The sequence below is a fragment of the Thalassophryne amazonica genome, chromosome 15, assembly GCF_902500255.1.
Source record: "Thalassophryne amazonica chromosome 15, fThaAma1.1, whole genome shotgun sequence".
In the NCBI taxonomy this organism is placed as follows: domain Eukaryota; kingdom Metazoa; phylum Chordata; class Actinopteri; order Batrachoidiformes; family Batrachoididae; genus Thalassophryne; species Thalassophryne amazonica.
This window is the reverse complement of record NC_047117.1, coordinates 69289405-69303965: the sequence shown is the minus strand read 5'-3', so window position 1 is coordinate 69303965 and position 14561 is coordinate 69289405. Positions and strand designations below refer to the sequence as shown.

At 39.0% G+C, this 14561-nt stretch overlaps 2 protein-coding genes across 2 annotated transcripts in view; one reads left to right on the top strand and one right to left on the bottom strand.

Annotated features, from left to right (window-relative positions):
* Positions 1-7331: 7331 nt before the first annotated feature.
* si:dkey-92j12.5 (multiple PDZ domain protein) overlaps positions 7332-14561 on the top strand; it is a 103892-nt gene continuing 96662 nt past the window's right edge. Inside the window, exons 1-2 of the mRNA XM_034188677.1 lie at positions 7332-7434; positions 12048-12201. Coding sequence (XP_034044568.1) covers positions 7422-7434; positions 12048-12201 — 167 coding nt within the window. The 5' untranslated portion in view covers positions 7332-7421. The remainder of the gene's footprint in view (positions 7435-12047; positions 12202-14561) is intronic.
* Positions 9666-10419, bottom strand: LOC117526215 (protein chibby homolog 1-like). Its single transcript, XM_034188265.1, has one exon. It carries the CDS (start codon positions 10283-10285, stop codon positions 9908-9910), a length of 378 nt encoding a protein of 125 aa, XP_034044156.1. The 5' UTR covers positions 10286-10419; the 3' UTR covers positions 9666-9907.

Genomic DNA, 14561 nt, shown 5'->3' with positions numbered 1-14561 from the left:
TTTCATATGGCTAGCATACTGGTACAGTTTTGTTTTATGCTTTTTACTCTTTTAATTCATTTATTAGTAATTGGAGCGGGCCGCGGCCTCAACTTTACCTAAATTCTGGGTCTTTTAGTGAAGTTTAGGGCTAGTGGCCGGTGATCACCTTAGTATTTCTCTGTTTTTCTTGTTGTTTAATGCTGGCAAATTATACAGTATTTTTTGTCTTTCTGATGCCTGATTCTGTTTTTTCTCTCTGTTTAAGGTGCAGCTCCATCCAGAGATGGGAGTTGTATTCGTGTTGGAGATCCTCCTGTTCTGTGCGCCAGTAGCATTTCTTGTATATTCGTCCGTGAATTGTTCTGTGAATTGTTCTGTAATTTATGTTTGTAGCATGGCCCAAGCAGAGGGTCACCCCTTTGAGTCTGGTCTGCTTGAGGTTTCTTCCTCGGAGGGAGTTTTTCCTTACCACTGTTGCTCTGGGGGTTGGTAAGGTTAAACCTTACCTGTGTGAAGCACTTTGAGGCAACTCTGTTGTGATTTGGTGCTATATAAATGAGAATATATATATATTATCTTGATCACTCATCTTTGATCCCAACATTTAATCCTGATCATCAAGCTTTGATCCTAATTGCTGTCCTTTCATCCTGATTTGTGACCTTTATCACTCATTGTTGATCATTTAACCTTGATCAATATTTGATCCCAACCTTTGATCCTGATTAAAGCGTTGATCCTGATTAGTGACTTTTGATGTTGATCTGTGATCTGAATCAGTCATCTTTGCTCTATGAACTTGGATTTGGATCTCTCACCTTTGATCCAAACCACTGACCCCCATCACTGACCTTTGATCCGAATTGCTCATCCAATATCCTGATTATATTGACTCTGAAAAAATATCTGGACCAAAGATCAAAGGTATTATCAATATAAAAGGAATTAGTATCAATGTTCAAAGATCAAATGCAGAATCCTACTTGTTTGCACCAGATTTGTTTGTGCTATACAGAAGCGCGGTGAACTCTTTGTTTTTGCTCATCAAATGCAGAATCTTTTGATTCAAATCTGCAGCAACATTTAGCCAAGGCCTATCTCTATGTGAGATATAACTGAAACCTGCATGTTCACATCTTTTAGCAAAATCCTGCTGACAGACAGACAGAAACATGGCCACAAAAACACATCTTTGACAGAAGTAACAATATATTTTAGGTGCTAAAACTACATAATTTTTTGAGGCAGTCCTCCAAAAATGGCAAATCAGTCGACCTGTCAGACATGACAACTGTGTTCACTTGTTGATTGGCAGCTCTGAAAAACAGGAGTTCTTTATATATATATATATATATATATATATATAGTAGATTTTAATCTTTAGACCTCTGTAACTCAGCAAAACTGTATCCTCACACTCGATTGCTGTTGAACACTTGGTTGACCTCATTTAACTGCCACTATGCTCGACTCTATGTCCTGAAAATTTTCTGAAAACTTCTATTTTGCTCATATGAGTTCTTTCAGAAGCCATTTTAATGATAATTGATTAAAATAACTCTTCGAAGAAAAATGGCCAAGGTTGCAGGTATTACAACAACACAACCTCACGCCAGTTCATGATGGCATCAAGAAAAGCGATTTAATCTATTAGTGGTGTGCGTCACATTTTTGTGACAATATCACAAAATTAATTTGTGGTGACGGTATGTATCACAAAATTTGGGATAATGCAAGGGTGGGATGGGGGGTGCGGGGGTTATAGTTAGGGATAGTGTTAAGATTGAAAATAGCAACCTAAACTTGACTGCGTCACAAAAATGTTATGCATTTCATGACGGTATCACAAAATAAAACAACAATAACATTAAACTGGGCTGTTAGAGCCAACCAGTTTCTCTGTTTACTTTGTGGCAACATTAGGAAGTGAAGCTGCTAGTTAGCCAAAGAAGAATGCACCATCTGATTGTGACCGTAGGACCTTTGTGGCCGGGACGGCGGTGGGATCGAACCTGGACGGCTCGCACTAAAGACCATTCCTCTACCAGGTCAGCCAAAGGGGAATTCCCCATTAGCCAAGCTAGCAGGAACGTCTTTTCAATCAGGACCTGGGACCTTCATCCTGCTACATAATGATGTAATGTGAATGTTTACTGTTAAATGTAAATGAACACTTATTTATAATTTGTTTATTGGAAAATAGCACACATGACACACAATGGAAACAAGAAATTGTCTTCAGGAAATTGGTGTCACTGACTGCAATACATCAGAAACAAAGGCGCTAAGATTAGCCTTAATGCTAATGTTAACATCAACAGGTCATTTGAATTGACATTAATTAGCAAAGTTAATTTTAGCAAAGTTAGTTTTAGTGCTGTTGTCCAAGCTATGAAGTTCTGAGAAAACAAAACAAAACAAAAAAAAAGCATAAATGTGTATCCAGTGACATTTTCTTCCAAAAGGCGTTTTCAAAGTGTGGGAGACTGAGCCCCCGCTCAGAGAACAAATGAATAGCTGCCCCCCGCCACACATACACACAATTTCAACATCTTTGTGTGTTTCTTTTTATTCTTTTACACTTAAGCACATTTTGAAAGTATTTGTGCGTTTTTAAGGAACCTATGCATTTACACATTTTACAGCCTTTGTAAACATTTTAAACATGTTTTTAAAGACTTTTCTATTCTTTCACACATTTTACACCCTTTTCAAACATTTTAAACTTGTTTTTAAAGAACTTTTCTATTCTTTCACACATTTTACACCCTTTTCAAACAGTTTAAACTTGTTTTTAAAGAACTTTCTATTCTTCTATTTTTACCTTTTGTTATATTTAAACATAGTTTTTTTAAAAATCATTTAAACATCTCTGTGTGTTTTTAAATGTCTTTGGCATAACTAACACATTTTAAAATAAATATTTATTCTCCAGGGATGGGTATTGATTAGTCACTGCTTCGTTGTTTCAAGCTTCAAGAATAGCCGCTACACAAGCGGTTGATAGCCTGACAACCGGCCTATGAATTGGACCGGATGCTGGCCTCCATTTTGGCGTGAGATTTCCCAATCCTAAACAACCAATAGGAGAGCAGTGCTGGAATTCTATCTCCTAAACGACCAATAGGAGAGCAGTGCTCGCGCCACATCAACGTGAGGCTGATGCATCGGCTGACGTCAGCCGCCAACCAGTCACAGGCTAGGAGAGAGAGGCCAGTATCTGACCCAATACAGGGTCAGTTGTCGGGCTAAAGCGGTTGATTACAGACGCGCTGCAGGATCTGCAATCAACATAAGGAAATTATGATTTTCCCGATAAAACACCCTCAAAAACAACGGCCGCTCTGAAAGACCGATAAGGGAACCGTTAAGCAAAAAGACTATTGATGTCGGTGGATCGAATCATTTTTGAACAATTCTCGAAAAGAACTGGTTCTCGATACCCATCCATTGTGCCCCCATGAAGAACTCTGGGCTTTCCCCCCCTCACAGTTTGAAAACCACTGGTTTAAGGAAATGTGAGATTCTTTGGGGCAAAAGAAGCATGAAGGAACGTCATGTTTGAAAACTCACACAGGCACAGATGTACACTTAGAAACACTTCGCTGATAAATGTGATGCCCTAATTGTTTCCTCCCCTGAAAAGTGGATGCTCCTTGTTGGTGTTGGCCTGCGTCAGTTCTGAATTAGAGACTTCTTCCTCATTTATGGTTGCATAATAATTGGGTGCACTAGAAAACTAATGCATGCTCTTCAAACTGGGGTGCAGAAAAGATCATCTGAACTTTGAAAAATAAACCAGTAGATTAGTTGATATCATGTGCAAATGTCTGCAAATTTATTATTACTTCTGACAGTGAAGTTGGAGGAGGTTATGTTTTCACCCTTGTTTGTTTGTTTGTTTGTGAACAGCCTGTAACCCACAACATTTCAGAAATCATCATGATTTTTTCCCCTAGAGTTTTGATATTCTGATAGGCAAGAACTGGTTCAATTTTCAAGGTCATAGGTTACAGGTCAAAGTCAGAAAAAAAATCTTGGAAAAATTCTTATCCTTTAAATTTGTGCGAAATACAAAAAAATTATTATAACTGTCAAAAAAGATCAAATTTCTTTCATATTTGAAAGCATTATGTAGGATGGTATACATTATCAACTGAAAAAGTTTTATCCGGATCGGATACGGATTCTAGATGTTGTGGCCATTTAAATTTAACACTGAAAACCCCATTTAATGTATATTTTATATTATACCTTAACCAAATGTGCCCCAATGACTCTCATATTTGAAAGTGAGGTGCAGACTGGTACTCACTATCACCTGACAATGTTTGACCCAGATCTGATCCGGATTGTGGATTCTGTGGACATTTGAGTTTAATACTGAAAAGTCCATTTGGTGTACATTTTGCATTGCATCTCAATCAAAAGAGCCTCAATCACTTATTTTTCTGGATTTACCTACACCAGCAAAATTAGATGGAGGTTCCAACTTTATCACAGTTTGTTTATCTTCCAGTTATCAGTCAGAAACCAAGTGTCAAAAAGCAATGACAAACTGCATAGCAGAGACAACCAAAGTTCTGTGAAAATGATCTGAAAAACAGTCCAGAAACTGAAAAACTTGAGGGAAACAAAAACTGACAACACCACAAAAACAACTTTGATTCAAGTGCATGAACTAAATATACTTGTATACTCCTTGCATTTGATCACATCTAATTTAGCTTATGAAAAGCCACTTCTAACAGGACTTTGACCTTGAATTTTTTTTTCCAAGTTAAAATTTGCGGAATTGGAAACTTGTGTTCTCTATGAGCGCGGTGCTCTAGTTATTTGTTTGTGATCATTTTATTGTTGAATATCATCCACAGCTATCTTTGTCTTCATATACTTGGCATTACAATTATATAATAAATAAATGTACAAAGTTTTGTTTGATATATATAATTTCATTATATATTTTAATGAAATGTACAAATAAATCTCAAAATTTATCAGTTTAACAACCGCCTAGGTAGACAACTGGTCCATTCCCACCTCTCCAAAATAGCCATCTACCTCATGCTGCCAGGTGAAAAGTGGACGTCCCCTTGGACTTCTCCAGTTACTGGGATCATCAGCACTCAGTCACCTGCGTGCTGGATCATGCACAGAGAAACTGGCTGCATAACCAAAATGTCACAGCTGACGCAATGTCAGCTACAGCTCATCCTAGTCTCTCTACGTAACCTCTCATTTGATACAAAGCCATTCAAGTGGTACCCAAGGATCCTTTGAAGACACTTAGCACCAAAGACATCCGGTCATCGCCTTTGGTCACTGGTTAGTGTCCAAGTCTCACACCCATACAGCAAGAAAGGCAACACCAGGACCCTAAAGACTTGGACCTTTGTTCACCTGTGAAGATATTGGCATCGCCAACGATCTCTGTCCATTGACCTCATGACTCCATAAGCTGTTCTCAAGCACCTGTCAATCTCAAAGGCAGAGGACCCAGAGACGTGTTTCTGTTGAGATATGTGTCTTTTTGAACAGGAATTTGTGGAGTTTTCAGGTTTGGTATGAACCTGAGCAACTGGAAGCAGCCAAAAGCAATAACTAACTAAATAAATAAATAAATGTAAGCTACAATATGTGGGATAGGTATGAAATTTGCACAAAACTATGGTTGGATATGTCCATTTTTTGTGCCCAGACTGCCCAATGGGATCTCTAGTCACGTCACTTTTTCTGCTTCATTTCAATCAGTCAATGAATATCTCTCTCTCTTGTTGCACATAAAGGTCTATCACATTTCTTCGCTTCTGTGATGCCGAAGCTGATCAAATTTGCCGTTTGAGGCTCCCTATGTCGTCTATATGACTTCACTGCAGAAAGCGTATAAGGTGTTTTGTTGCTATATTTTAACCCATGTGGGTCAAAATCCGAAAAATGTCCCCACATGAGGAATATTTTGATCATATTGGTAACATAAGGTGTGAATCCTTTATTTGAAAACTAATAAAGTCATATTAACACACACATACACAAATTCTTTTCATGACTTAAATGGTTGAAAACAATCAAAAGGGCCTCCACCTTTAAATTATTTTCTCCCATTTATTTCAGCTACATGTTCCTTGCATCTCAGAAAGGAGTTTGTTTGTTTGTTTGTTTTTTAAGTGAAAAGGAAGGAAGGAAAAGTTGATTAAATTATGATCCTGACATGGATCCAGAATAACTGTTAATTAATATGTATTAAAGTGTCTGGCATTGATTTTCCATTTAGCGAAGCAGCGCCCCCACCTGTCTCATTCAGTTAAGGACCACTCACCAGAGGACCAGTGGGCCTTGGCAGAGGTGTATGCGCCCCATGAGTACCCTCTATTAATTACACAATCGCCCCCCCCCCCCCCCCAAAGGAATATTACAGGGACACAAACTGTGCCAAGAACACGAGTTCACATGTGGAGTTTTATTGTAATTCGTTTTCATGTTATCTATTAGAATGGGTCACAGGATTACTGTGGCCGCCGCATATTTAATTGGGGCTGAGCTCTGATGTGGCTGAAGAACAGACGATGACATGCGCATTGCGCGCAGCGCTCCCCAGCCGCGGTGCGCGCACGATGACGGACAACAAAGCGCGCAGCTTTTGCTCCTTTTGTCACCCTCAGCTGCTGCTCTCAGACATCATGCCCGTCATTTAAAGTGTCTCTGGGAAAAAGAGAGCAAGAAAAACTGCTGCCTTGGCTGGAGTGTCGTGGATGCGCCGGGCGCGCGCGTTTGGAGCTGACCTGTTGATCACCCACCGACGCTGCAATGGAGGTGAGACGTCGCAGTCGTTCACTGTCATCATGTATCCAGATCATTTTTGGAATCATTTGTGGAGTCCGATGGACGTGCGTAATTTGGAATGTGAAACAGAACTTGATCTGTGGATTTAATAAGCCACAGTGGAGGGTGACCCTAATTAAATTCCAGGCTCGACTTTGCCATTTGCTGCTCAAATCATGTCAGTGGTGTCATGCATTGACTCTACGCGCTCTTCCCCTTAAGTCAGAATGGTCTAGAGGCCATGTGTCGCTGTTAATTACCGTCACATTACCGATAAAGCCTTTTAGAGAAGATTTAAATCCTGCTAAAGAGCATTAACTGACAGGCAGAGTGCTTGCAAACAAGCATGGCACAGGCCCCCGATGGGATGCAGAGCTGATGCAAAATTTGAAGTGCTGCAGTACAAGGGAGTCTTACCCTTTACTTGATGTAATAAACTGTGCATAATGATGCAAATTTGAAGAAAGAAAGAAAGGAAAAAAAATCACACACACCAAAATGGAAATGTCACTATAATGTAATTTTAAGTTTTTTGTTTTGGTTGCCAGGTGCCAGGCAGAGAAGAATGACAATTATCTGAAGAAAAAGAGGCACAAAGACGTGTCACCTGTACAGCTACGATGGAAATCATGGGTAAGGACACTTTGTGGCACCATCTGAGGCCCATGCGGCCACGCAGGACAGAGTCCAGCTGGTGCACCGCTCAGTAGTCGAAACTTTGGAGTGAAGTGTTTAAAGGGTCGTAACCTTCTGCCACACAGTACAGCGCAACCTGCCGCTCCTGCTCCACCAATAAACAGCTCGACTCTATTTATACATCGCTTTAACACCAACGCAGAGCGACTAAGAAGTCAGAGAGAAGAAAAGCCGAGTAAATAATTAAGCAGCTGACAAAAGCATGATGGGAAATGTGATAAAGTAGCTCAAAAGACAAGATTAAAGCTACAGTTTGTAGGATTTAGTGTCATCTATAGTGGTGAGGTAGCAGACTGCATTATGTCATCAGGAGGCAATTTTGTTTCCCTTGTTGTTTTTGGTTCTTTGGCGATGGGGAGTCATGCTTTGGGGGTATTGTATCAATATGGTGGTGCAACATGGCAGCCTCCATAAGGGGGCACACTACCAGATAGATATCAAGAGTCCATACTAAGGTTATGAAAATATATTGATACACTAATGACTAGATGGTTATGAATGCTATATTCAATTTCTCTTAATAAATAATCCTAAATCTTGCACACTGTAGCTTTAAAAAGGCACAGTCACAGTTGAGATCAGACACTGAGTGGTTAGAAAAAGTCAAGTGGCTTATAACTAATGCCAATCCAAAGCTGGTTTATTACTAATCACAGAGGTTTAAAGGGCAAAAAAAAAAAAAAAAAAAAAAGACAAGCCCAGACACTGAAGGAACAGTTAGATAAACTGGTCCATCACCTCCAGTTTTGGAAGATTAGAACTCAAACCCAACAAATACTACACCCCAAATGAAAAATGCATAAAAGAAGGACAATGTGATCCAAATGTGGTGAACTTTGATGCACAAAATACATTAAAAATAGGCACCTTTGTTTTGCTGAAATAATTTTCCATAAACATGTCTCCTACTTACTGAACACCGCCCCCTTCTGCATGGTTTTGGTAATCTATTTTCCACTAAAGCAACCCCCACCCCCACTGCGCAAAATCCTCTGCAGTCCCCAGTGTTTGTACGGCTGTAAACTTTGCAGATGGAACTTTATTAAAAAATACACTTTATCAAGTTCATCAAATTTCATAGCAAGGCCTATCAAGCCTATCAAGCCTATAGACAAGGGGCCTATCCTAGTACTGAGAACTGAAATTTGGGAAGGGACACTAAGTAAAATGACGTCTTACAAAGTCATAGAGAGGTTTATGTCACAAACGCAGATATTTACATAAATACGTTTTAGAACATTTTTTTGTTTTAACGGAATATAGAGCCTGTTGTCATCAACGTAATCAATCAATCAATCAACTTTTTTCTTATATAGCGCCAAATCACAACAAACAGTTGCCCCAAGGCGCTCCATATTGTAAGGCAAGGCCATACAATAATTATGAAAAACCCCAACGGTCAAAACGACCCCCTATGAGCAAGCACTTGGCCACAGTGGGAAGGAAAAACTCCCTTTTAACAGGAAGAAACCTCCAGCAGAACCAGGCTCAGGGAGGGGCAGTCTTCTGCTGAGACTGGTTGGGGCTGAGGGAAAAAAAAAAAAAAAAAAAAAAAAACCAGGAAAAAGACATGCCGTGAAGGGGGGCAGAGATCGATCACTAATGATTAAATGCAGAGTGATGCATACGGAGCAAAAAGAGAAAGAAACAGTGCATCATGGGAACCCCCCCACAATCTACGTCTAAAGCAGCATAACCAAGGGATGGTCCAGGGTCACCCGATCCAGCCCTAACTATAAGCCTTAGCGAAAAGGAAAGTTGAGACGACAAAATAAAAAAAGCTGTAAAATGTCTCATGTTGTTCACAGATCAATTATGATATACTAAAGGCATTAATCATATAAGACAAAAATTGGATTTCAATTTTATAGTAGTCTGTAAATGTTTTAGATACATTAATGAAAAAGTAATATTTGTAAATAAATACAACTAAGTAAAATGTGTGGCTGCTTTTTTGAATTAAAAAAAATATTTTCCATTTCCCATTTGGAACAAAATTGTGCTGAATTTAATTGGGTTTTTAGAATTGTTTTATTATTGAGCGCTGACAGACAATTGTGTTTGCGTTGACATGACATGTTTATTTCGGGCGGGGGGGAGGGGGGGGTCCTAATATAATAATGGATTAATACAAAAGCAAATCTCAGATTTTTTTTTTTTTTTTTTTTAAATGGGAATGTTTGAAGTGTTCAAATTTGATTTTCAGTTGGTCCACTGACAAAGAAAAACCTTTATGATACAAACACTACATTTTTGTGAAAAAGGATGCCCCCCCCCCCCAAAAAAAATTGTACACTGCTACAATTCTCTGCACATATGAGCAAATAATGAAATGAAGTTTTGACAACTTGCTCCAAACTATTTATGAATACAAAAACAATTTGACAACATTTGCATCAGAGCAGATTTGTTATTTGTTCCTTCGATGTTGATTCTTTATTTCCTCTACTTCGTTCTCCATCGTGTGATAATCTACTGCCATCTCTGTCAGCATGTCCATGAGAATTTCAATCTTTAGTTTCAGCAGGTTGTTCTCCTCTTGAAGCTGTTCATTTTTTTCCTTCAGTCTCTGCATTTCCTTATTAGATACAGTTCCTCCAGATTCTGTTGTCCAATGTCCTCCGTCAAATTTCCAGCTTTGGCCCTCAATTTTCATAACAGGAGGTCCACACTCAAGGCCCAACTCCACTTCCCTCAGTGAACGATCCAAGGTGTGAAGGCTCGACAGTGAAGCACATTTACGTGGAGGAGTCTTCTTTGGGCTGAAAGTGTTTCCAAATAGCGGCATTTTCACTGATAGTATTTAAGGGCCTGACAAATGAAACCGCAGGCTGTCTCGCAGATGATTAATCATTGCCGCGCCGCTGGAAACATATCGTTTACATATATAATTTAGCTTCTTACAGGCTGATTATTCAAACATGTCTTTTTGCAATGTCTTTTGTAATGCAGGGAAATGTATATTTGAATGAGCTGGCAAAGTGGGAGCTTGTAATGTGATTAAAAAAAAAAACATACAACAAATTAGACCAAATATTGGTCTCTGTGGAGCTCCAGGAAAAATAAGAGTGGGGGAAGAGGATGCATAACCAAACAGAGACTCAATGTTTACCTTATTAAAATTACTAAGTTATAGTACCTCTGGACATGAAGACAGTGAGAGCTTTGGCCATCTGATATTTGACCTCCATGACCTTAACCTTCACCCAAATGATCACCCTCTGGTTGACCTTTCCAGAGCAGTTGTGGAATCCACCTAAATGTGTGCCACATTTTCTCCAAATTAGGTTGACCTTAACCTTTGTCCAAATGAATTCTTTAAAAAGGTCATTTCAGGGCTAACCTTCAGTGACCAAATATAGTAAAAATCAGCAAAAGGACCAGAGACGAGTTTGGCAACAATCAATCAATCAATCAATTTTTTTATATAGCGCCAAATCACAACAAACAGTTGCCCCAAGGCGCTTTATATTGTAAGGCAAGGCCATACAATAATTATGTAAAACCCCAACGGTCAAAACGACCCCAAGACACGCAGACATGAATGTGACTCCAGTGTTTGACCTTTGGCAGATTTGACCTTGCTGGGCCATTTCCACAACTCATCTTCATATATGTGTGTCCATTTTGGTGCATATCGGAACGACACACTTACATTTCGATCTTTAACCCCAATGACCTTGAGCTCAATGACTGACTTTTGGGTTCATTTGATCTGATGTATGAAATTCCATAACCCATGTACACATGTGCATCAACTTTGGTGGATATGGAGTGAAAAACAAAATTTAGATCTTTCACCCCGATGACCTTGATCTTTGCTAAAACAAACCCTTCAAGGGAAATTCTGGGGTTGGCCATCATTCACATGTCCGGTGTGGTGGAAATCAAGTAAGTACGTGGGGAGAGGAGGAGGAGGAGGAGGAGAACGAACAAGCAGACAAAGATATCTCAAATTATTGCATGATATGAACTCTCATAATACTGTAGCCTGATTACTTTTGGTTGAGTTTGTAGCAAACTCCACTGCAAAGTTAGACTTTTCTCAGGATTTGGCCACTGAAGTGAACAAAAAAAAAAGTAAACTTTTGTAGTGTTGTGCAAGAAAAGAGGAACGTAAACCTAAAGATTTTTACGCCTGAAATCCTCCACAATCATTTGTGAATACTTTTTTTTATTTCCCAGACAGGCACAATTCACATCCACTGAACTGCTAAAAAGTCATGCTTTTTCTTTTCTTTTCTTTTCTTTTTTTTTTTTTTGCTCTGAATCATACATTTGATCACTACTAGCGCGCTGCTCAGAGAATATTCTGCATTCTAAAGACAGGTGTTGTATAATAAAGTAAACTTTGCAAAACTTTGGAAAACTGCTTAATATTCCAGCCTGCAACTACGCAACAGTGACATTTCATAGCTTGTTATCACAGGTCAGGGTTTGTATCATGTGTCACATTAAAAAGAAAAAAATAATGCAAAAAAAAGCCCTACTGCATAGCCAAGCATGGAGAAATTTCTGAATGACATAAATTATATATAATTTCTTTGCAGATGCCCGGTGTGCCTTGGAGGCTGTGGAGAGGCTCCAAGTCAAACTGAAGGAGAGAGGAGAAGCCCAGGAGAAACTTTCTTTGTTAAAGCAGGTCCTGCAGAGCCCCCTGTTCCATCATATCCTCAGTTTACAGCGAGATCAGCCCCTGGCAAAGCTACAGCCACAGAATCAGCATGTGGGTGGTTGGTATATAGTGAATAAGCTGCATCATTCCTAAAATACTGAATGCATGAACCTGCCCGGATGAGTAATGTGCTTATTCAACCTAAGACTGCCACTGAAGATTTGAATGCAAGTTTGACAGAGACAGATAGAGAGAGGGGCGGGGGTTGGGGGGGAGTCTCAGAGTTTGCATAAGTTTATTGACACAATATACATATATATATACATACATATAGATCGATAGATATTATAATAGCGTAGTGGCCTCTGTGTGCGCGTGTGCATGACTTCGATCACACCGACACCGGGGAGAGCTGACATTTGTCATTTGGTATGCTTTGTCAAGCATGAATGCTGAGAAAATGGAAAGTTGATAGGACTAATATTTTTGAGAAATTAGCAATTTTTGCTAACCAGTATACAATGAACGTTGTGCTGCAATACACTGTGGGAGTTCAGGGTTTTAAATGTCATTATTGTGGTTCATGCTAGTTTAACAGTGTTGTTAGTGTTATTGATTTATTGTGATTTTGTAGTTCAATTGGTTAAATCAGCTTAGTTAAGTCTCATGTTGCCGTTACCAGGAGTGAGTTAAGTCTCATGTTAGGGCCCGGTCACACGGCACACAGTGAAACCTGAATGAAGGAAAAAAAGTCACAAATCATTGAGAAAAGGTGGACGAATGATCCTGCACCTTTCCCATCACCAAAAAGCCTGTGAATCAAGAGTGCAAAAAGGAACAAAACAAAATTGGAACTAACATAAGAAAAACTAAGTGAATGTTGACCTTGACGCTTTCAACAAAATCAAAGTGAAACATTCACAATGACGTGACTGACAGCAGGTATGAGATCAGCACAGCTAGCATTGTCTTCATGTTCGCAGCAGTGGCAGGGGTGGGATTCGGTTCGCTTGACAGGTGAGACATTTTTGTGTTCACAACAACGTGTGTGCACTTGCACGTCCCAGCCACAAATGACTGGAACATGCATAAATAGTTACAGTCATTAAAACATTCTTACCGATATTGTTTCTATATGACAACGTTACTTTTCGTCCCACACATGGACGAGTCATCAACAATACAAGGATGTTATGCTCAGCTCCTTGGAGCTTTAATTATTGATCCGTCCAGATATCGTCAACCTTCGTGCAATAAGTTTGACTTGTGAGGGTGGATGAAGTTGGACGATGGTGAGACGGAATGCTGACGTTATGGAAACTACACAAACAATAAGGAACTGTCAAGACAGAAAGCAAAATGGACAGATTGAGTTTGTCGTCGGGATTCCTTCACGTTTCAACAGTTTCAAAATTCTGACGAAGCGCCAGCTGCAGGAGCAAAGCTGGATGACTTCGGTGTCCTTCGTTAGTACTGTGTGACTGGGGTTTTGCCAGTACCATGAGTGAAATGTGTCTTGCATTTGATGTTTTCCGCCACTGTCTCTGTTTGTGCTTGTCGAAAATTAGAAGCACCTGCAGAATGTGTAAAAGACAAAAAGCTGTGTGTGCCTGCAACTTCAATCATGGAGAAACTGTGGACAGCTGACATTTGCCTTTTGGTATGCTTATGTATTTTGGGTCAAGGATGAACACCGCCAAAACGGAATGTTGATAGTACTAATATTTTTGGAAAAGCTATGGATATTAGCTACCAACACTGAAAAATGGATGTTGCCAACTGCATTCTGGACTCACATGCCATTCCAGCATGGGCTGGTAAATCATCTTTATATTAAAAGCGTGAGTGTGTGATTTTATTTAGTAAGAAAATGGAAGTACATAATATAATTTTAAATACGTGAAAAATACATGGATTACACAAGAAAGTGAAAACACTTATTTCCATTGCGGGGCATTTTAAAATCAAATGAAAAAATAGAAGTAATAATAAAATGAAATAATACTTATCATAGTAATGATAATAATAATAGTGTGTATATGGTAACAACAGCCTAAACTATTTCTAAATGCATTAAAAACAGTAAATTATCATTAGAATTACAAGATTATCAAAAAAATAAAAGGCCTGAGTGCACAACCGTTTTTGAACAAGATGTACTTTTAAAGTTGAAAGTGTATAAAGACCTATCAAGCCATATCGACAGCTATAGTGTCGCCACAATATATTGTGTACCAAAATAATAACACAATATTTTGGCACAAAGATAATTTTTAATACATTATACATAATACATTATTGAAGTAAATGTGCTTGATGCAAAGAATAAGCACAAGTAGACCTAGGACTGGTCCATAATAACAAATGATGTCATCCCCTAATTTGCATAATTGGCCTTTTTTCTTCTCCAGACCTTCCAAGTCTGCGCATGGTTTACTCAGGTTTATAC

Bases quoted from the DNA above. Each gene is read 5' to 3' on its own strand.
- LOC117526215 (XM_034188265.1), bottom strand. From the start codon at position 10,285: ATGCCGCTATTTGGAAACACTTTCAGCCCAAAGAAGACTCCTCCACGT.